The 24006-nt window shown below is 36.6% G+C and overlaps 1 protein-coding gene across 3 annotated transcripts; it reads left to right on the forward strand.

Annotated features, from left to right (window-relative positions):
- The first annotated feature begins 1390 nt into the window (after positions 1-1390).
- Positions 1391-22934, forward strand: ZBTB38 (zinc finger and BTB domain containing 38). 3 transcript variants are annotated; one of them, XM_026040057.1, is made up of 3 exons: positions 1391-1408; positions 6694-6803; positions 17153-22934. In XM_026040057.1, exon 3 carries the CDS (start codon positions 17153-17155, stop codon positions 20729-20731), a length of 3579 nt encoding a protein of 1192 aa, XP_025895842.1. In that variant the 5' UTR covers positions 1391-1408; positions 6694-6803; the 3' UTR covers positions 20732-22934. The 3 variants fall into 3 exon arrangements, with proteins under 3 accessions (XP_025895842.1, XP_025895841.1, XP_025895843.1); XM_026040056.1 differs by lacking the exon at positions 1391-1408 and adding an exon at positions 2124-2308; XM_026040058.1 differs by lacking the exons at positions 1391-1408; positions 6694-6803 and adding an exon at positions 12892-12947.
- The last annotated feature ends 1072 nt before the right edge of the window (positions 22935-24006 follow it).

Genomic DNA, 24006 nt, shown 5'->3' on the forward strand with positions numbered 1-24006 from the left:
GCAAATAAAACCAGTTTTGCTAATTAGACATTAAAAAAAACAGTTTTTAATGCTTTTCATTATCCATATCAAATATTTTATTGTATTTTTAAGTTTTCTGGAGAATTAGAATCTCTTTTTTAACCTTTCTATCTACTTATTTATAGAAATCTAATTCCCGCAGTTACACTCCTGCAATCGCTGCAGAGGGTGAAACCAATTTAATGTATGCAGCAGAACAATGTACATACTATTAATCCCAGAAGGTAAAGGAGAGATGTTAAGCAGGTTATGTGACATTCATTATTATTATTTTTGCAGCTGTGGCTTAATATTCCAAAATGATTTTTTTCTTCCAAAAGACGACAGCACTTTAGTAGCTGCGTGACCTCCATGATGTCAGAATGTCATTGTGCAACCGTAGCTAAGAAAAGCCTCCGAGAAAAAACAAAGGAGCTTTGCATCTCCCACTAACATGAGATGTGCATATACAGTACGTAGCGTTTTGGAATTCATACTGTGGTAGCGCGCTGTTGCTTTCAGTTTGATTAGACAATCTTTGTTTCGTTTTTCCTTGCTTTGACAGTGAGTATGCTTGTTTGCTGCTTAAGTCGTCTTAGTGCTATCTAGGTCAGTATACTTTGGTTGTTTTTTATGTTCGGTAAGTCAGACAGATTCGGTGCCTAAAAAAGATCAGCAGCAGTTTTTCTTTGCTTTATTATATCTATGATAGAAAAATATTTTATGACTAATGAGAATTGTATACCACGCAGCACCTACCGTTTCTGCATTGCAGATATATTTAGCTCTAACACTGCTTGTGGTTAACAGGGTGTAGCGTAGACACAGACAGCTGATCATGCAGTCAGACCCTCTGCTTGTGTGGTTTGTCAATACTGCTCAGGGTTTTGATGGACTGTAAAAGAGGAAAAAAAAGGCAGAAAGGAAAAAAAAAGAAATGTTTTATTTGCATGAAAATTAGATTTTTATTTATAATATTTTTCCTATAATTGTCTTTTCCTTTTCCTTTTCTTTTTTCTTTTTTTTTTTTTTTTTTAATTCTGAGGCTTAAAAAAGATAGGAGAGCGCAGCAAATGCATCCAGGATCTAATGTGCTGTGTGAAATCTTTCTCCGTCAAGAGGATGTCACTGTAGTCAATCCAGCCTTTCTCCAATAAGCAAGAAGATTGTTTTGTTTTCATCGGCAGGCGGACTCGGCTATTGCACAGACAGATTTTGATAAGAGTTTGAAATGCCTACTACTGTATCGTTGTAGAATTTGGAGTTTGCTAACAGTGCTAGTGACTGGAGCTCATCTTGCATCACCAGTTGATGACAATTTTCTTTGTTCCCTCCCACCCAGTTGAACCAAGACTCTGTAGCCGATGTGCAATGTCACTTACAACATTAATCAGATACTGCATTTAAGGTGAGCTGTCCCTTGCCTCCTCCCTTACCAGAGCTGTGCTGCAGTATGTATCTTACTCCTGCAAGCCTAAAATGGCAGGCAGGATTAACGTTGCTTGTGCTGTGTGCATGCTGTGTATTGAATTCATTATACTGTGCCTAGTATCTCAAATGTGAGTATGTAAATGGTCTCTGTGCCATAGCATGCAGTAGCGAAGACTGGTTTATGCTTCATTACAGGCTTAGATATTTGAGCATCACCTTAAGAATTCTTTTTCATTTGCAATGTGGTGAGCTGTTAGCTTGTCATCACATTTGAACTACGTTATTAGCCCGTGGAAAGAGGGGAAAAAAAAAAAAAAGCAAACTGTGCTTCCAGATGGTGTCACCCTTTTTCTTCTTGCATTTACTGTAGTTTAAATAATGTATATTGTATTGTTAATTAATGTGAATATCGAATTAAAGCACTTGAAACTTACATATTTATTATGCAGGTAGGAGGCACGTTGAATCTATTTTTAACTCTTACGCAGTCCACGTTGTGCAATGGGCTTTGGTTGTCGAGTTTATATTCTCAGCTGTGATATCAATAGGCTGATTTTCAGTAAATGTGACAAGTGGCCTTTGCTGTGGTCAGCTTTGAGCTGCGAACCCTCTGAGGAGGAGAGAAAAAAAATAATCTTGTATTGCAGTTTTGGAAAACCTCGGATGAAGACTTTTTTTTTTCCTCCCCACTCCTGCTTTTCCCTATTGACAATTCAGTTCTGATCATGGTCTATTCAAGCTGCTTCCCATCTGATTTTTGACAACTGCTTCTAAAAAAATTATCAAGAAGACTGAGAATTCAGTTTGTCTCCATCGCTTTACGTAAAAATGGCTGGGTGCATTGCCATGCTAACACTGCACTAAGTGGTACATGCAGGTAGGTTGAGATTTGCATGTTTTACCGATTTCTTCTTTAGGGCTGCAAGAACTTAAAATGGGCTTTAGAATATAGCTGTCGGTTTAAAAAATGCATTAATGTGTTAATTGAAAGCAACATGATAGTAAATTGCTTGGCTTCGTATATTGGCATGAGAATTGTTTTTACCTATTTAAAAAAAAAAAAACTATTGTGAAAGTAGAGCAGTCATGTCTGTTAAAATAACCGTAGGTAGCAAGGGCGTGGCGACGCCTCTGCAACAAAAGAATTTTTGAAAACCCGATTGATTCCATTACATTTTAAAGCTGCTTGTGAGCATTATGGAGCTTGCAGTTAAAATGCAAAAATAAAAATTAAGGCAGATAAGAAAAATGAAAAATATTTAAATTGTTGTAAGCGTTTTCCCACGCGTTGTGCGAAATCTTAAATAAAGATTAATAAGCTTTAATACTAATAGTTTCAGTACTGGATACAAACATAAACCTGCAGTTATTTCTTTTTATTTTAAAGCAGAAGATTTTTAAATGATTGATATAGACGGCCTTGTCAGCTTAAACAGAGTATCAGTTCACTGGAGTGTTTTATTTCAAACACAAAACATCGTTAAATTAAAACTGCCAGCCTTACGTACAAAAGCCTGAATTTGAGCATTAAGAATAAAAAGAATTATGATGATTGTCTACTAACACCAACTTCTGTAATATATTTGTTTGAGATTAATACTGGGCCAGAACCAGTTTCCTTGGCAACCAAATCCTTTTAAAAGGTGCAGTAGTAGTAGCGTAAAAGAAATTATTCTCTTTAATACCAATACCACAATGCAAATGGAAATTTCGTAGTTAAGTTTCTTTTCAGTTCTAAATGAGAATCTGATCTCATTTCATGTTTCCATGCAGCTATCATTTCTTACACGATGCTATGTTTATAAAGCTGTGCACTGCAGAAAACTGTTTTTTTCCTGTTTTGCATTGGTTGTTTTCAGAAATGCACCCAGGTTCTTTTTTCTTCCTTTTTTTTCCCTTTTTCCTTTTTTTTTTTTTATATGTAGCCTGGTCTTATATGTAGGTCAAGGTTTGTACTGTCGGTCTATAAAGTGATAGTTTCATTATCACCAGCAGAGAAGTATCACTAAAACATGTAGAGAACCAGAAGTATGTTTAAGCCCTCTTTCACCTTTGCTGAATTCTGCCACAGTAATGCTAATAACTCGTTTTTAAATAGTGGTTGCATTCTGGAGTTCAGCTGGAGAACTATGTTTAACCATGCTGGAAAAGAGCTTGTGTCAGACCTTATAAACAAGCCTTTACATAAGCTCACTTGCAGCCTGCGGTAATTTGCAGACCTCCTACATTTTGCAAAATTCAAGTACTTTAATTCCTTGTTTCCATTTTTATGTAACACTTGGAAAAAATACGAGACAAATCTTGTGTATATACCAGAGGTAACAGCTAATACAGTAATAAATTTGCTAAATATCTCTACTTGACTTATAATGCAGTGTATTTCCTTCTGAATCTCCTTTGTACGTGACTTGAGAAATTCTCACTACTGCACTGAGACTTTTGCAGCAGGGTGGCCATTTTCCTTTCACGTCCTTGACTTTAAAATGACTGAGTATATTTTATGTGGATGATGATCTAGCATGGAAAATCAATACAAAAGGTGTGTTAGAAGCACAGTCAATTATATTAATGATAACCTTGACAGTTTCAGTGAGATTGAACTGATATTTAAAAATAAATAAGAATTAGTTCAATGTATTCCAAATAAACAGTGTATAACTGTTCAGGAAGATGATTGTTGTCATCTGTCTTGATAGGCCAATGCTTAATAATGATAATAAAACCATTTGGCTGGTAATTACTAGATGAGTTAGACACCGAGCAATCATATTTCCCAATTCCACATAAGGAAGCAGAACTGAAAACATAATAAACAGCATCTCTCAAGTGACATATTAACGTTGTTTTTTTAATATATTTTTATTTTTCCCCAGTAGCTTATCTCTGATATTTTCTTTCAATCTGAAATGTTATGGAAAAAACACCCTTACGTGTTCTTACCCAAACTGTATTTCTTTGTTTATTTCTTGTGTGGTTATTTTTAAAGGAAGTTGCTGAGCTAATGTTCTGCAGTAGCAATCTATTTATTGCTGTTGATATTTATCTTTAGAAAATAAGTGGCACTTTTCGTTAAACTGTTTTTATTACTTCTTTGTGTTTAAATATATTTACTCAAGGAAGTGCAGCTCCATGGCACGAGCTTGCTGCACTATGGTTGTTTTAAATCCATTTGCAAATTCGCTCTTTTGTTAGAGGGTGCAAGTCCTCTTATAATTAATATGACTGAACTCAAGTGTTTTCATGGCTCTGGAAAAACTCACTGGCAGCCTTTCTTCTTGCTGGCAATTTCTTCTTGCTGAAGAAATGGATTCATTTATTAAGGAGGTTTCGAGTAATTAGCAAGCTGTTTGCAGTTCCAGTATCATACAGCCTGTGCTGTGCAGATTTTAATGGTAGTTAAATCTAGCTAGGGCAAGGCAGCTAATGTCAAAGCTGGGGTGGTATATGAAATCCTGAGTAAACTTTATGCATTTTATTCCCTTTGGCTAAGGAGGTAACAGAGGCACCTAGGAACAGGTGCCATTTTTCACGCCTCAGCACAACCTGTCAAATGTTAGTGCTGGAGGGGGGCGGACTTGGCTCTTTGTCCAGTTTTATCCTAGATGCCAAATTGCTGATATTCAGTTTCCCTTTTTATACTGAAATCTATGCATGGAAATTCCACTTCTGCCAAGCAGAAAATTTATATAAAACTTGAATAGGTACAAAATCAAGCAAAAAATAATTCCAGCGGACGCTATCCTGCTTACCTTTAAATTACCTTTTCAGATTAGGATACTTCTGGCTCTAAGTTTCATTTTGATTTGCAGATCTCCCAGTGTGAAACTATCCATGTTTTGATAATATTTGTCAGATTATTACCCTCAGATTGTGATAGTAATGAACAGGTACCAATTAACCCTTTTGGAGCATCTAAGATGACTGTTTTTCTTCACAATGTTTAAGTTTTTGTCAGATATAGGGTTTTAGCATGTATTAAAATTGATTTATTATGTATAGCGGTACATGTGCATTCTAGCATTATCAAATTTGGGGATTCTTTATGCTTTGATTAAAATCCTCTTTTTCTGTTGCATTCGTCTTCCTGTTCACCATAATCTTTGTCAATGACTTGTAACTATAAATGGGCTCATGGCTTTACTGCTATTTGAGATGATGATAATAATAATAATAGCTTATTTTTTCATATTCTCCTTTATTGAGGAGACATGCATAGACTCCTCCAGCTAAAACCTAACAAGTGGTGGATGCTGTAGTTCAGTTGTCTATGAAATTACAGCGATATGTTTGCAAATGGAAGATGGAGCTATTTATTCTTTCTGCCGCTCTGTGAATGCCTGCTGGCTGAGTCATGAGCCTCATCCGCAAGACACTGCAGTTTGTTCACTGGAACAATTTGGTTTTGTCTAGTGTCTTCAGGATGCCGCCTTGCACTAAATTATTTTGACGGTATTATATAATAAAGTTATTAGAATGTTTGAAGCATAAAACTGGAATGTTTGAAAGCAATGAAGAATCATTTAAGCAGCGAGATACAGAAAGACTATATGTTGCCTAAAAAGTCTTATCTGTGGTAAAAGCAGTCAGAACAGAAGTGGCAGAATGGAAAGAAGGGAGAGAAAAGGCCCTTTGAGAGATGTCAAAAATACATGGTGTTTTTAAAAATAAACGATAAATTGTAATTGGCTTCTGAGGTTTATGTGGAGTCAAGGGAGTGGCCTGGCAATGAACATTGTTTCCCACAGTACCATAATTTTTTTGAACTGGCTAGATGTGGTAGCTAATCTTAAACACAATTATTTTTCATTGACAACTTTGTGAAACTCAGAAACAGATTGACTGAGAAAAGCAGGAAGCCTCCATTATTGGATGTCTTATTAAGTAAATATGACAGGAATGGATTGGATACATTTGGATGGCTCTAGCTAAGGCCTGCTTTTAGCCTAATTATTCCCAAAATCCTGGTGAAGAAATGGTTTCAAACTTCATCTAGAACATCTCCTTACATTCCAGTCTAGAACTATGAAACATGGTGTCCTGTTTGCACTACACAGGTTCAACTATAAAGAAACCATGCACCCCAAAGCAGTCCTTCCAGTGGTTAACAGAACTGTTGCGTTGCTAATGAGCTGCGAGGCTCACATGGCTAGAGAGGGAGCCCTGCAGCATTCCAAAGAAAGTGATGATGAGTTACATGATGTATCTGGAAATTAGTACTTATCTAACCATGTAGGTATTGAACTTGGCTTTTCCCCTTTGCAGACTGACACAGGGGAGCCACAGAGGTCCCACAATTGCTGAGATGCTTTTGCCAGACAGAGCTGTTGACACCAGTTTAAAAAGACAGTAACAGACGAACAACCTGATTCTAGGTGAGTAAATTTATGGGCTGACTGATAGTAAGCCATAATCTCTTGAATAATCATTTAAGATTTTTTCCCCACTGTTTTACTGCTTTACTATATTCAGTCTTAATATTGTTTTTTTTTCCCATCTCCTGTTAGATTTTTATTGCTGTAGAGGTTACAGAAACAAAATCTTGTAGAACAGACCTTTGAAACAGGTTGTTATGGCTTCCATGAAACTCCTGTGATCTGTGCAAACCAGACATGTTGGCAGGCAGGGAGCAAACCTCTTAAGCTTTCCAGAATACTAGCTCTGGATGTCAGCACTAGCAACCATTATAAGTCTATGGCATGCAGTAAAGGCAGAGGAAGTCTATTAGTGCCCATGTCCAATTTTAATCTTGCAATTTTGATTGAATTTTATATAGTCCATCTCATAAAATGCTAATCTCTATACATGACTGTAATCAGGGGCGGTAAAAAAAGAAAACATTGGATTGTGAGCTTCAGTAAGCACTTAATAAAATGAAGTAAAATATTGTGATACTCAGGATTTTTCAAAATACGACTATGCATTTTGTGTGACGTTTTCGAATATCAGTTTCTGTCTTATTATGAATCAAATTTCATCTCAGTTAAAATTAGCGTATCTGGTATATGCTCTTTCATGTTGAGATATGTATATGTATAGAATGAAAGAACCTGAAATCCCGATAATTCTTCAATTTTGAACCTAGCCCTTTGCATCATACAGTATAATATGCATTGTAGCCAGGGAGTAGTTTCATTGATTGTAGTGGCACTATTCACATAAATTTCTGTAGGAAATGATCTGTGTGCTCATAGTCATTAATACTGATATACCTTAAGTTAAAAGCAGATAACTAGGTTGCTGTTCAAAAATGTAAGAAAAAGAGCTATTTAAAACACATGTACAAAACATCAAAAAGAAACATTCTTTTTGTTCTAGAATATCTCAAAATAATATCTGTAGTCTAAGTTAATTTTAATACCGAATGCTCTATGATTTAAAGACAGAAGATGGTGACAGATTTTCAGAGAAAATACTGCATTGTTAGCTTAATCAATGAAATATTAAAATTAGATAAATTGAAGTCACCTGGACTTGCAGAGCAATAAGCTTCAAAATCTAAATTCTACCTATTCTAAGTAAATGATCATGGAACAGTTGCTCAGTATTTTTTAGATAGAATACTGGGCCATAACCTGTTTCCTTGGCAACTACATACGAATAAAAGGTACATTAGCAAAGCTGCAGATGTGTGTCAGTGAATGCTTATTAACCAGCCCAATGCATTTACATAGCATGTGCTCACAATAATGGATGCATTTTGAGAATCACCATATAAAAAGATTTCTGAGCATGGCTCAAAATGAATTTTTAATAATCAAAGATTTTAACCTAAAATCTATTATTGTCAATGGAAATCTCTCCATGATTTTTCATCTAGCTTTAATTTGGACTTTTAATAACTGGATAATATTAGTGTGGTAAGTTTAGTCTGCAAATCTTTCTCCAAGATTCTGATTACTTATAACACTCCTTTAAGACAACAAAATATGGAAATTAAAACATTCAGTGTCTTTCAGAAACACTCAGCCATTCTAAATCTGGATTCTGCACAAGAATTCAGAAGCAAATATGATTATACTGCTTGACACAGTGACAAACTAAAGCCACTAAATAAAAATGAAACTTCTGTTGCTTCTAGTACCCTCATTTTATCCAACATACCCAAGCTAAGAGACACAACAAAGCGCTGTCTTTCAACAGGCAGCAATAGACAGAGGAGGGGAGCAACAGGAAGCTGTAAAAGAAATCAAAATGGCAGCTGTTCATGGGCTAATCTTGGAATAAAATTTTGCATTTAGGCAGTACTTTCTGTAAAAATTCTGGGTTTGTACAGTATTGTCTTGTTCTATACCTTGTCTTTAAAAGAAGCTTAGGTATATATCAGATCAATTTTGATAGATTTCTTTACAGATTGGAGGTAAGTTACATTTTTTGGCCTGTCTTCTCAAAGTAACATTAGTATTACATTAAAGACTGTATACCTCTCTTCCAGGTAATTGTATTACCCAAGTTGATGTATCTTTAATAGTTAATAAGTAAGTCTAAAATGCTAAACTTTGCAAGGACAGAAAGGAAAAATGGGAGACTGCAAATCTTGAGCTTAAATTCATTTGGTGTGATTTGAGAAGTTACGCATGTGACCATGATTCAGAGAAAAAGTTACTACTTGTGCTAGCATTTAGGACTTTTAACATGCTAAAATTCATCACCAAAAAAAAAAAAAAAAAAAAAAAAAAAAAAGAGAGAAGGAGCAAAAATATAAATATGTTTTGCAGTTCTAAAGAAAGTTGGAGTTCATGGTGGTCAGATGAGCATCTTGAGGCTTGTAGCTTTTTAAAATGTCTGTGCCTCATCATCTAGCAGACAAATTAAATCAAGTTACTGCTATGCATGTGTTGCCAGGGGAAGAGGGGTAGCTTTATTTTAAGCCCAGCAAGATTTGTTACCTCAGCTCAGTGAAGGGCAAGAATGGCAGTACTGGCCTGGTCCTGAGGACACCTGTCTGGGAATAACAGTGGCCCCAAAGCTTGCAATTTGGTATCTTGAGGATGTTGATTCAGATATTCAAAACATGTTTCCTCTGAAACTGGAAAATTGGCTGGATTAGACTTCTTTTATTTTGTCTTATTACTGAATGGGCAACAGAATACAACACAGTATTTGTCTGAAAAGAGCAAAAAATAAATGTTTAATTTGCTATTTTTGTTTAAAGCTATTGAGATATATTAATTACTACACTTAATAGTCAACAGAAAAAAAGGTAAATACTCAGACTGTAAATACAGCTTCACAACTTGATTGATCTAAGGGTAGCTAGGACTGTCAGGCATCCCAGAAGTGTAGGAGGCTAGAAATTAGCTTGTCAGCAGCACATAAAGCGAATGGAAATAATATTGCGATTGTTCATGCAGAATTAGTAAGATGTCAAGTCAGCTGATTTAGTAGCAGTACAATATAAGTTTCTAAATTGTGTGCAGAAGAAAAAATGTATTTGCCTGGATTTCATCTTTAGGTTGATGGAGAGACAAAAATATTTATACCTTTAAAAATACTTCTATTTGTGTGATTTAGTGTTAATGGGACTTACATTAGGTCATGCTTAAAATGACTGTGTGAAGCCAATATAACTTGGGAAAAGAGTCTTGCTTTTGTGCACTTGGGCAGCTGTGTTCTAGAGGCAGGTAAGTCCTACCCAGCTCTTTCCCACGTGGCCCAGGTTGAATGGGCAGCTGCAGAGGTGACTATCTCTGCGTCCTTCCCCTTTCCTCTCCCTCTGCGGAGGCATCTAGAAGAGGAGGAGGCCTCAGCAGGGGAGCCATTGCCCTTGCCTCCTTTACAGAAAAGTGAGTGGAGGCACTTTGGGCAGCTCCACACTTCAGAGCCAAGTGCTGGTCTGCTTGAGGGGAAAGCATGAGCTGTGTTTTCTTTCTCAGTGGCCCCACTCACTGGTTGCTTTTGACCCCAGCAGTGAGAGCAATAGGGAAGCCAATCCGTCCAAGCATTTTTTTCATGGATATGCAGGCCTTCACTAGGTACTGAGAAGCTCTGACCAAGTTCTGTCACTCTCAGAGAATTTGCACAAGATGGTAAGGCTATATTTATACTGTTTCCTGCCATTCTTTAAGAACTGAAACTGCTTGACTACAGAAGAATATTGGAACATGATTTTCCTCAGCAGTCTGAAATACTCTTGAGGAAAAAACACCACATGCCATGATTTGCAGAAGTGAGATTATCAGACTTCAGCAAAGCGTCCAAACACCACAATTTTAACAGCCACTTTTATGCATTTTTCATTTTAAAAGAAGTAAAAGGTTCATGACATATATATATGCACATATTGTGTGTGTATATCTATATATAAAGCACTCTGGACTTGCATTTAAATAACAATGTGTGATGTTATATACAACCATTTATATGTTAAATTGGAATTGGCAGACTAGCAAAATTGCTAATTCTTCTAGTATATAATGCATATGAAAAAGTTTGAAATCAGGACTGCCTATGTAGATGGATCTCTTTGTGCAACTTCTCACTGAGATTAATAGATATTAATGTAGTCAATTGCAGGTCTGATTGCAGCACCATTTCCTCCATTTTCTTTGCATGTAAATGGTACTATATGAAGCATTATGGTGAGAATGTAAAATCTTAGGTACAGCCAAGCCAGTCTTATAAATAATTTCTTACTATGAAGTATAGTTTCAATATATCAATGATACTGTGAATTCCAAAAAGCTCAAGTATGTAAATTAGTATTATCAAGTACTATCAGTCAGAAAAAGTGACTGAGCTAAAGTTTCCATAGATAGACACTATTAATTAAAAAAAAAAAAAAAAAAAATTGTTTTCTGCAACTCGCTTATGTGACCTACAGATTATGGAAACAGCCAGGACATGAAACAAATAGATTAGTATCTCTGAGGATATAAGAATAATGTATTATACAAATGACAGTTATCCCTCTGTTTTCAAAACAACTAAAGAAAAACAAGGTTTAATGAGAATTCATAGCCTAATTGTCCTTAACATTGTTTCACATAATCAATGTGAACAATACCTGTATTTGTTCCTGTTCAGTAATAAATAGTAATTTATTTCTTTTAAAGGATTATAATGGTTTGAATTTAATCTATATTGTTGTGTTCTTAATAACAACACATTCTTCATACATACATCTGGGAGCACCTTTGTTAGAAGTCTTCATTAATACATACTAATATGCACTCCTAAAACAATACAGAAACAATAGTAAATAAGCAAAGTTCAAGATTAAAAGTAACCTACGTGTGATTATGAAATTCTGTTTCTCAGTTACGTAGTTTGGAATGAGAAAGAAGGTTGTGACAACCTTGCATTTGTTCTTCAAATATTTGTTCTACATTTCATTACCAGTAGCTACTGATGAGAACACCTCAGTTTGCAGTGAGATAGGAAAAAAAAAAAAAAAACACTTTTGGGTAGTAGAGTGCCTTAAGTTGATACACGTTGTTTCGATAGGGGAACTTTTAGATGGGAATTTCAGAAATGCAGAAGTGAAGCTTCTCACCTTAAAGCCCATTCTTTCACCAGGTTTCATAATTACAAGTACCCAGAGGAATAAGTTTTGCAATCTATTTAAAATTAGAGTGAATATATAGACAAAAAAAGCCCAAATATATTGGAGCAAGTAAAATGCTTCTGGTCAAATTATACTGATTTCTTCTTTGTTTGGGCAAACAATTGTTAGCACTTCATAAGCACTAATAGTAATGTTGCACTTGTTTCCTGAGGCAGTAAATATTTTGATGAAATTAGAGGCTGACTACTGCTTAAAATAACTATACCCCAGGTATTTACTTGATATATTTTTACAGATTTCTATGTGTATGTAGGAACAGGAGAGTATAATCAGATAAGGGAAAGAAAATAATGTGAATATCAATATTTATATCAAATTTATCTCAAATATGACCATTTAGAGGAAATATTCTGGCGCTCTCCTTTTCACTGGGAGGTTGCACAATGTACGTCGTGAGTTATGTATCTCCATTGATGCTCTCTTTCAAAGCAGAAATGCTTTGAAAAAGAATAAGGTAAGAGTCATTTTTTAGTTTAAAAGGAATATTAATAATGTGAGTTAAACTGTTAATGATCAGAGGGCAAGGGGTTGGATATAAGGTGTCTTTCCCCGCCGTTGTGAGCTTGGAATATTTGCATATAAATAACCTGGCTGGTCTGCTAAATGTCACAGAAGAGCGTGTTAATTTAGCAGAGAGCGTTTCATGCAAAGTAAGTACATAAAAATGCCGTAGCAATCAGTATGGGGAAGGGCGGCGGCGCCGAGGGAGGGCAGCCTGCGACAGGAGCCTCGGAGCGCGCTCGTTACCGGGGACTATCGCGGCAAAATGGCCGCCGTGCCGCCTGGCGCGCCCGGCCCTCCGGCCAACGTGGCGCCCGCCCCAGCGGCCCCTTCGCTGCGCGGAGCTGCCGCCTTTGTCTTCCTCCCTGCCGTCAAAGACCGCGAGAAACAAATTCCGGTTGGCACATAGCTCAAAAACAGTGACTTTTTTGACACTTGAGCACAGAATTATGTAAGTATTTCTGACGGTGCTAGGAAAATCATATCTGAGGTTAATGAGCGAACTTTCTCGGCTAACAATTCAGTTTTGCCCGGGGTGCAGCTATTAGCCATAAACAGGAAGCGTCTTCAAGTTATCTAGACAGCTGAAGAGTTGCCAAGTGTTTGATGTCTCAAGAGGCTCTATTTGAAGACAGAGAAATATATTGAAATGAACTGCTGTATCAGCAGCTTATATTTTATGTAATTCATAGGGGATTAAACAACAATTGTGTGTTAACTCTGCAGTGGTGGTTGCTATTACCGTGGCTGAGCAAGCCTCTCGATTGCATCTTGCTTTGCCAGGGAAGGGGACCGGGCTTCTCTTGCATGCATCCAGCTCCACCTCGTGGGCAAGGGACGAGAATGAGCTTGTACTGAATCCACAGATCCACCACTTCCTTCTCCCCACTTTCCTGGTTAGGAATTTCCATGTTTCGGTTAATTCAAGGCTTCAGAAGAGACATGGAAAATGGTCAAAACCTTCCGAAATCAGAAAGAGCTAGACATACTGTGGCACATGTATGTTATGAGAAGACTATTTTTTAGAGCTGGTTAAGTTAGAAAGTCCCAAATCTTTCCACTCTCAGAGGAGATAGAGCGACAGGGCATTGATTTTCATACTGAGACACATAACTTCAAAGAATGATGTAAGCCTTCTCGGAGAACACCGATAAGTTTTACAGGCTGTTTTCATTATGATGAGAAATTATGATAGAAAGTCTAAACCAAGAAATGAAAGAACAAATTAGGGGAAATAATCAGAAAGAATTACAAGTCTTTCAGAGTGGTTCATCTGATGGCTGCAGAGATCTGTCAGTATTAATATAATCATCTTCAAGTTCCTCATCCCCTGCAATGGTCTGAATTAAAAATTAGAGGAAATAATGTGATGCTGAAAAAGAAATATTTAAAATCTGTAATGTTTATGATGAGGCTGTAACAAATACAAAAGCAAAATGTTATTCTTAATTAACAAGGAAGAATGGCAAGAAACAAGAGTCTTAATACAGAAAAATATAAACATAGAAAATGATGCATAGCTGTGTAGAATCTAACAATAAATTACAAGCCTTCGTAAGCTATTAAACATAGTTAGACCTCGTTATAACTTTTGTCCATGCCTGTGGTTGTAAGGAGACACTGTCCAGGCAGCCCCATGTTTCTGTCATTCCCAGAGGGAATTAGTGTTTTCCTTTTTTTTTCTTTTTTCTTTTCTTTTTTTTAATCAGCTATGACCATGCTGAACTACCAGCTACAACAGGCTGGGCCTATTATTTTTCCAAAACAGGAATAAAAAATTTGCACAAAGTAACACCCAACCTAAATCTTGCCCTTCAGAAGCTAGATATCTGAGGTTGCAAGATAGGGAAGGAGGTTGCCATACTGATTATAAAGAAGTTCCTTTTCTTTGGAAGGAGTGTGAAAAAGTATCAAAGTAGCACCCTGAAACTTGTAAAGAAAGTATGATTTAGTAGCCTGACCTTTTAATGTTGCTTTGGGTAAAGTAGACCTCAAATGGCACTTAAGTAGGTTTGGGGCAATATTTGAAAATACTAAATTTTCTCCCATAATTCTATAACAATAATCAGGCAGAAAAAAATATGTGGGAGTGTGGGAGACGCTCTAGCTAGAGACAGAACAGCGCTGTCCCATGACCTTGAAGGACCAGTGAATGCTCTTCCTCCCTTTGCTGTTCTCATGTGAAACTTACGTTAGAGTTAGTTAGGTACGGCCCAGGGCCAGCTGATTGCTGGCATCTGCAAGGCCATGAATCCAAAAGCTAATTGGCTCTAGTAGATTGTGGTAGTATATAAGGTGTTCTCTTGAAAAATAAAGGGGTCCTGATTCTGATCAACACAGATTGGGGTCTGTGCAGTAATTCACCACAGTAGTCTACTGATACGGAAGTAGAATTTGGAAATACTTTTCCATGAGAGAGGATACATTTTGAAATAGCTAGTTGAATAATAAGACTCCTACTAAAATGCTCAGGTAACACGTTGCAGGCTTTGTGTATAAATGCCACTTAGAACAGAAGTAGTAGTCTGATATATTTAGCAACAGTATGTTGGGTGATATGTCTTTGAACTAAAACTAGCTGTCTGCTACAAAGAAGCATAAAAAGTACAGGCAAGCGTCTATGGGGGAGTTCATTGGGAGGCAGAGTTGACAGCATTTATATCCTGTAGTCAGGAAATAATGGTATCAATAGCTTCCTTTGTGAAATGTTTTTGATGTTTGACAGTTGGTTTTTAATACCACATCACATGAGCAAGTCAGACATAATCTCAGGCACTGTCAATGTGAAAAAGAATCAATTAAGGGATTGTGGCTACTTGCTCAAAGAAAAGTGTTCTTGTCAGTGTTCTTCATGTAGAAGACTTGATACGCTAGAAGCTGTCTAAAATTATGTAGGGGTTTCCAGATACTGAACCAAAGGAGACAATTATCCTTAATTACTGTGAACTTCAGGTCATCATTCCAAGTGAATCAATTTTTAATACCACTTAGCTTAAACCAAGTAAATATAATGAACAAACACATTATAAAATATAGCTTAAACCAAGTAAGTATAATGAACAAACACATATAATACTTTAAGATAAGGTTTTAAGATTTAAAAATAGAAGACAGTATACTTAGATCTACAGCTAGTGCAAGTGAACAGATAGAAATGTAGACATGCATATTGTTTTATCACAGTAGAGAGTGTATCTACACATAGTTATTTGGTATGGGTCACAACTTGACGTTTTCTTAGTTCTGTCTGTTCAAGCTCTCAGCCATTATCTGCAACAGGAGTTTGGAGCCTTTGCATTGATAATATCTGCCTTAGAGAAACAAGTCCTGTTGTACAGTATACATTTTGCCTGGAAACTTCACCCATAGTGTACTAAATTATGATATCTTACATAAGGCACTGGCTTGGTCTTCATAGTAGCATTGTCGTTCTTTCTTGTATGATTTAAATAGCAGTGAAGCAGTCGGTGGATTTTTGCTAAACTCTGTAAAGTGTGAACTAGACTAGCTGCAACAGGGCTATGTGTTTTATTACTTACCTTGTGATAAAGGCCCCAAGCTCAACAAAGAGTTACTTGCTAATAGCTTGGATGAGAGAGCTGACGTGTTCTAGATGACCATTGTTTGCTTAGCAAATCTTACTATGTAACAGAAATTAAGAACAAACAAGCACTACCATATTGCAAACTGTGAGCATAAATAAACTATAGCTGGGGAAAAAAAAAACCAAAAAATTTTATTGCTCTTAACTTGTGGTTTTATTCATGGAATTGGAAAAAATATAAAATTCTGTCATTTTGAAGTAAATGCTATGTATCTAAGAGACGCTAATCACTATTTTAAAAACAGTAAGGGAATTGCATAAACCCTGTTGCACATGTTCTACTGCTGTTTACAAAATGGTGGTGCTTGTGCATTCCCTTCCTCATAAAGCCTTGTCCTGTAATTGAAACTGCATTTCATAGGATCTCTGATTTGTGTTAAATTGTGTGTTAATAAGGAGATGAAATGTTGTTGTGTTGTTACATGATTGACAGTCGGCCCCAGAAAATGAAGTCCTTGGTATTCATAAAATCACAATTCAGCCTTCTCATAAAGGCCATCTAGTCACTCAGATTTGTGCTGGGCAAATTACCTCGAGTAACTTGGGAGTCCTTCCACAGGGGCTGCATCCAAGCCACCACTGGCAAGTCAGAATGAAGCAGCTTTAAGTCCCAAGGTGCCAGTCACTTTATTCAAAAAGGCCCAGGTTTGGCTACAGATCTATCCAGGGATAGGTAAAGTCTCCTTTGAGGAGGCTCTCAATGGCCTTACTGAGGAGCTACAGGAATTCCTGCATCCTTGACCTGTTTGTAACCATTTATTGAGAAATCAACACAGCCCCGTGAATGGGACAGACTTGTAACCAATAGAAATGATGATACATCAGATGGCTGTTTTAGTCAGCTAGGAGTAAATAATTGCCACCTAGTGATTATCTTGTGTATAAATGAATACTCTTCATGTGAGTGAGTCCAATTCAAATTATATAGCAAAACTGTATTCATTCTTAAAACTTAAAAGTAAATGTTACAGGTATAACCTCAATCTGTCATTGAAATGAATGAAAAATGCCTTTAAAGATGCTTCCATTAATTTTTCTGTTTTCCCTTGTAGATGACAGTCATGTCACATTCAAAGGATCTCAAGGATGACTTCCACAGTGACACTGTACTTTCCATTTTAAATGAACAGCGCATTCGGGGTATTTTATGTGATGTCACCATAATTGTGGAAGATACCAAGTTTAAAGCCCATAGTAATGTGCTGGCAGCTTCAAGCCTTTATTTTAAAAACATTTTCTGGAGTCGTACGATCTGCATTTCGGGACATGTACTGGAGTTAGATGATCTCAAAGCTGAAGTGTTTACAGAAATTCTTAATTACATCTATAGTTCCACAGTAGTTGTTAAAAGGCAGGAGACTGTAACAGACCTTGCAGCTGCAGGGAAAAAATTGGGGATATCATTTCTAGAAGATCTTTCAGATGTTAATTTTTCAAGTTCCCCCTGCCCCTATGCATACTGTATCAATGAAAAGGGAACTGTCAAAGAGGAAAAACATGAAAAGAGACATGAAGACTCGGCTGTCACAAATGGACCACGAATTACAAATGCATTCTCAATTTTTGAAACTGAGAATAGTATGTTTTCTCCACTTGATTTGAGAGCAAGCTTCAAAAAGGTATCTGAGACAATACAAACACCCAACACCAGCCTTGAGAGAAGTGAGGCTTGCAAAGATGCTGAATCAGCCAGTACATTAGCTGAACACTCATATGCAGTTTCTTCAGGGGGAGATATTTTTCAAGGAACATCTCTTTTTGAACAGAACAACAGCCCTTCCTGTAAGATGGGTGAAGAGCATTATGAAAATCTCAAAGCCACACCACTCATACAGCCAGGAAAACAGACCTGTGGAACTCCTAAGACAGCCTTTAAGGCCCAGAGCGCTGGTTTGGCTACAGCAAAAACATCAGCCTCTACGGTATCGAATACAGAAGCCCAACACGAACCTGTTGCTGATCAAACAATTATTTCTTTTCCAAAACCTCAAAATAAAGCAGATTTCCACTTACCAAGAGAAGAAGAAAATAAATCTGCCAACATCCCTGTATCTGTTGCAGCTGTAGGTCCACCTGTTTTCAACTGTAACTGCTGTACAAAATCATTCAACGACAGAGCTTTGCTCAGTACTCATCTTCAGCTCCACTCAGAGCACCAAGAAAGTTTCATATGCAAATACTGCAGCAAACAATTTGCAAATCTAAATATACTGGAAAGTCATGAACAAGTCTGTATGAGATCAAGTAACTTAGCTGTTCACAGTGGAAGTGAACAAAATTTTTCAGAAAACTATACTGCTGCAGAAGGAAGGAATGGCAATTCATATGCAAACACAGAGCCTCTATTGTCCGAAAAGAGCATAACTGATTATTCTAATGCAAGCTGCACTTTACCAGAAACAGATCATTTAGTTAAAGTTGTTGATGGGCAGATATTATATACTTGCATAGTTTGCAAGCGTAGTTATGTAACACTGTCTAGTCTTCGAAGACATGCAAATGTACACTCATGGAGAAGAACATATCCTTGCCACTACTGCAACAAAGTCTTTGCATTAGCTGAATATCGCACCAGACATGAGATCTGGCACACAGGAGAAAGACGGTACCAGTGCATTTTCTGTCTGGAGACTTTTATGACTTATTATATACTAAAAAATCATCAAAAGTCTTTCCATGCAATTGACCACCGTCTCTCAGTAAATAAAAAAACAGCCAATGGAGGCTTAAAACCAAGTATGTATCCATATAAGCTTTATCGACTTTTGCCGATGAAATGCAGGCGTCTACCTTATAAGTCTTATCGAAATTCTTCATATGAAAGTGTTCAAGCAAGCAGCCAGGTTAATGAGTCTACTTCTAATAACTGTTTCATTCCGAATTCTCTTACTTCTGACTTACCATCACTGAATTTTCAAAGTAATATACTGACAAACAACAGAGCTCTTGCCTTGGACACCTCTTCACGTAATGATACGGCAGCTTCTACAAATACTCAGAATTCTTCCTCCTGGGGAGTGGGTATATTAAATTCTGACCTGCAAAGTGACTTTTTCACACGGGAAAAAACAGTTTCCACTGCTGCAAATGCTTCTGGTTCTCAGGAACGTGATTCTTCAATTGTGTCTTTCACTAATGTGAAAGAGAATTCAACCTCTGTCATCAGTTATAGCAGTTCTGCACCTTCTGTTATAATGCACAGTAGCAGAGTGTCATCAGTAATAATGCATGGTAAAACAGTCACTTCCATAGAAAACAGTAAGGCAGAATCTTCAAATAACCAACCTAGTCAATCTATAAGTGATGGTTGTAAATATGGATCAGATAATTATGGCAAATGTATTACTAAATCAAAACCTGTTAAGGAGAAAAAGAAAACACTGCTATACAACAAAGCAGAAACAAGTGAGGATACACAGTACACCACAGGAGCTGGAGGAACATCTAGCAAAATAACAAATATTGTTCAAGAGTCGAGTAAAACTGAAACATACATTGCAAAGCCCGCCTTACCTGGAACGTCTGCCGACAGTAATGTTGCTCCTCTTTGTCAAATAACAGTAAAAATTGGTAATGAGGCTATTGTGAAAAGGCACATTTTAGGATCTAAGTTGTTTTGTAAAAGGGGTCGAAAATCTAAATATGAGTCTAGACAGGACAACCTAGTTGAGGAGTCGGAAATGGAGGCAAAGGAAAGAAGCCCATCTCGGCTCTACAGCTCAGAATGCATGGAGCTGCCAGAAATGTGTGATGATGTGAGTGACCAGGATTCCAATGATAAGCCCTGGAGACCTTACTACAATTACAAACCAAAAAAGAAATCTAAACAGCTAAGAAAAATGAAAAAGACCAAATGGAGGAAAAAGCATGGATACAAGAATCCCATTAAAGAAAGTCACAACACGTGCAGCCGAGAGTATGCGCTGAGGAATGCACCTGAGGAAAAGGGCATCAGTCAAGAGGAAAACCCCGAGATGCCCAATCTTCACTGTGAGCTCTGTGAAACAGACAAATCTGCCCCCGCAGAAAGTCAAGAACACATACACTGGCATGTAGCTACTTCGAAGCCTTACATTTGTGAATTATGCCAAAAACAATTCCAAAGTCCATCCACTCTAAAAATGCATATGAGGTGTCACACTGGAGAAAAGCCCTACACCTGCAAAACCTGTGGTAAGTCTTTTTCTATTCCTGGGAATCTACAGAAACATGAACGTATTCATTTGGGTGTGAAAGACTTTGTTTGCCAATACTGTAATAAGGCATTCACTTTAAATGAAACGCTCAAAATACATGAAAGAATTCACACTGGAGAAAAGCGCTACCACTGTCAGTTCTGTTTACAGAGTTTCTTGTATCTTTCTACCAAAAGGAATCATGAGCAAAGGCACGTACGTGAACATAATGGAAAAGGATATGCTTGCTTTCAGTGCCCCAAAATTTGCAAGACAGCAGCTGCTCTGGGAATGCACCAGAAGAAACATCTTTTCAAAAGCCCGGGCCCACAAGGTCGGAAAGAACATTTTTGCAACGAAAGAGCTACTAAACTTTCGGAAAATCAACATTTTCTTGGCTCAGAAGAGAATGAAGTGAAAAATATACAAAATAGAACTTCAGAAGTTGTACTCTGAGTGACAGTTGTGAAAAAGAGGAGAAAAATCCAGATATTGGATAACGGGGAAACTGCTGCACTTAAGGACCATTTACAAAAATAAAGATCAAAGTTCTTCATCTAAATGTATGCCAATATATGCAAAAGAAGAAGCGGAAAAATCACTGAAAAAGAAAAACTAATATTTTGCAATAATACAAACTTAATGTGAGAGTCAGACGCAAAATACTTTTGCCACCATAGACTTCTAATATATATAGATAGAAGAAAACAAAAAAAAGGACCCACCAAGCCCCTACTACTTAGCATCACTATTAGCTAGCCACTGAACTATTTTACAGTGCTGTTGTTGAGTCAGAATCGTTCTGGACATGATAAATACATAGGTTCAAAGTATAATCTGTTTCTGTGTTGCAGAAACCATATATTGCATTATTTTAAACAAAAAAAAAGTAATGTGTTTATAAACAAAATAATTGTGGTATAATGTATTCCGAAGTGAAGGTGGGAAATGTTTCATGAATTTGAGTATGCTGAAGTACAGTTGAGTTCTGGGAGGCATTCTGCATTTACAAAACAGATGCAGGAGTATAAATTTAATTACATGTCCATATTTAGTTTTGCAGTTACCCTGTTAGGCATAAAGTCTCTGAGTGATAGTATGTAAAGTAATCCAGATTTATCATATCTCTGAGACATATATTAAAGATTTAGTGCAATTTATAACAGTCTGTCTTCCAAATTGCATAAATCCCAAAAGATTCAACTGTCAATGGCCTGGTAGGACTATTCAGGTGCATCTAACTGAAGAAAATCCTCATGCTGCGTTCCCATAGTTAGTTAGGAAGCTGAGCAGCTTAAAAACATCAGGTATGTAAGTGCCCAATTCCCGGTAGTCTTTCCCGCCTTTAAGAAAATTGTTCTTCTCATCAGAAGAAGGGGGGATTTGGACAGTCTCCCTCCTCCTCCTGGAATAGTATCCAAACAACAAATGACTGAGCTACTCCCAGTAAATTTGCCTTTTTTTTTTTTTTTGTTTTGTTTTGTTTTGTTTTTGGGAGGAGTAGGTACATGCTCAGATTCTTGCTTCCGTATATATCACATGTAGCTGTATTTCCCTACAGCATTTCCCATGTCCTATCCCAGTGATATCTCACCTTCTTGCCCCACTCGAGCTCCTGCGGGGAATCCCTGTCCCCAGCACGGTGGATCCGTAGCAGAGACGTGCTGGGCGCCAGTTCCTAGGCAAAAAGTGTTGTTTCTATTTCCTTCACCCTGCCACACCTGAGGTTTATGGTGAGCCCAATGGTTTGGCATTCTTCTAAGCGCTGGGAGAACAAGCTTCTGGAAGACATCACTAAAATAAACCGTACAATTAATATAGTTTTGTGAAAATGTGATTCATTTGAAATGAGGTGAAAAAAAAAGAGGATAGATTCCTGCAAGTTGCATTTTATATAACAAGGCTCTGTTGTATTGTATCTGCATTTCCAAGTAGTCGTGTACTTTCATCTTATGAAGTGTTTTTTAAAAAAACAAAGCCAGGACAAAGGTAGTGAATCTTGACTTCATTCTATGTGCAAATATGGTACATTTTGTTTACTTACTTTGTTTTCTTGAATATTAAAAAGAAAAATCTATAGCGTATGATAAAAGTGAAATGATAATACAGTATTGATTTAAGTAATAATATAGTCCACTTATTTATTCTATCATTTGTGGATGTATGAACCCAGGAGAAATTTTTGGTTTCATGTCAGCTTTGGTTCCATTGAAATAAGAATATAGGAGAATAAATATGGAAAGTATGGTGACATTTCAAAGACAGTACATGGGAGATATTTTCCAAGTGGACTTGTATGATGTTAATTATAGACCAAAGCAAATAAGGTAGAATATTTATACATATAAAGATAATTTTACAGATATTTTATATAACTGTATAGTTCATAAGAGAAATATGGATAGCTTGTGTTAGGTTTGGGGGGGTTTGTACATTTTGATAAAAACACAATGACTTTGTAACTCTGTATATTCTCTACAATTTATAACAAAGCAGTTTTAAGATGGCAATGTCATGTTTATTGTGGCACTTTTACTACAAGTAACACACTGCGGTAATGAGTAAAGTATTAATGACCAAATTAGAATTAAAATAAGTGTAAGAGATGGTAAATACTATATGTTGTCAAAGACTGTAATTTGCTACATAATGACATCTGTATTTTTTTGTTTAGAAGAAAATATTAAATGCAGATGTTAAGGATTGAAGAAGTCTTACTTTATTTTTAGAAAGAGTGCTTATAACCCTGTTTTTGCCTGATTAAAATAACCTCTTCCTATTTTTCTGTAAGTCTCTCCATTTTTTAAGGTATGTTAATACTTTAACAATCTATATAATCCAGAGATATATATCTTCTAATATGTATTTCATTGTATGATTAAGCAAAACAGTTACCAAACATTCCCTTCGTTAAGGTCAGCACAATGAATCAAGAACCCTTCATACGTCAAGGGAAGTGATGGTATCTCCTGACATCGTCCCCTAAAGGGTGAAGGCTCAGTGCTGAGGTGAACAGAATCTCCCTGCCCAGTGTCTCAGAGGACCTGCAAGACAGGTGAACTCATTTTAATGCTTTTAAACAGTTTAAACATGTTTTTATGATGACCCCAATGACTATGAATTTCAAAAATTCCTATTAAAGACCAGTGGTAACTTTGCAGTATAGATTGTGCTATTTGAAGCATACCGGGCTTCATATCTTTTGAGACAACTTTAAGGAGATTGTTCAGAATGCCAGTATCTAATCTGCATAACATTATGCTATATATACAAAATAGAAAACTACACATTCAGTGTACAACCCTTTTCAGGTAGGTGTCACTAGTCATGCTTTAAAAATTAAGTTAGGGTAATACTATTTAGATCATTAGGAATTGGTCCTCAGGAGAGATGTCTAATTAAACAGGAAAATTCGGAATTTTGCTACATATATTGTCTCTATTTTAATCACTAATAAAACAGACAAATTGATCATCACAAAGTTTGTGCATCTAAATAGTCAAGCTTCATTTATAACGTATGCAAAACTAAAACAGATCTATTGAACCGTACTGCTGTTATCTGTGAAATGAGATAATCTGATATTGATAAAATGCAGTCAGAGAAAGTATTTGAAGTAAGGTAGTATTATCATCTCTCCTTTCTATTCTTAATTTCCTCAGTAGAGAAATTATCATTGACGATTCAACACCTCAGCTGATGTCAAAGGTTATCTCATGAGATGAAAATGC

Source organism: Nothoprocta perdicaria, unplaced genomic scaffold, assembly GCF_003342845.1.
Source record: "Nothoprocta perdicaria isolate Ctin4 unplaced genomic scaffold, notPer1 scaffold_25, whole genome shotgun sequence".
NCBI classification, from domain to species: domain Eukaryota; kingdom Metazoa; phylum Chordata; class Aves; order Tinamiformes; family Tinamidae; genus Nothoprocta; species Nothoprocta perdicaria.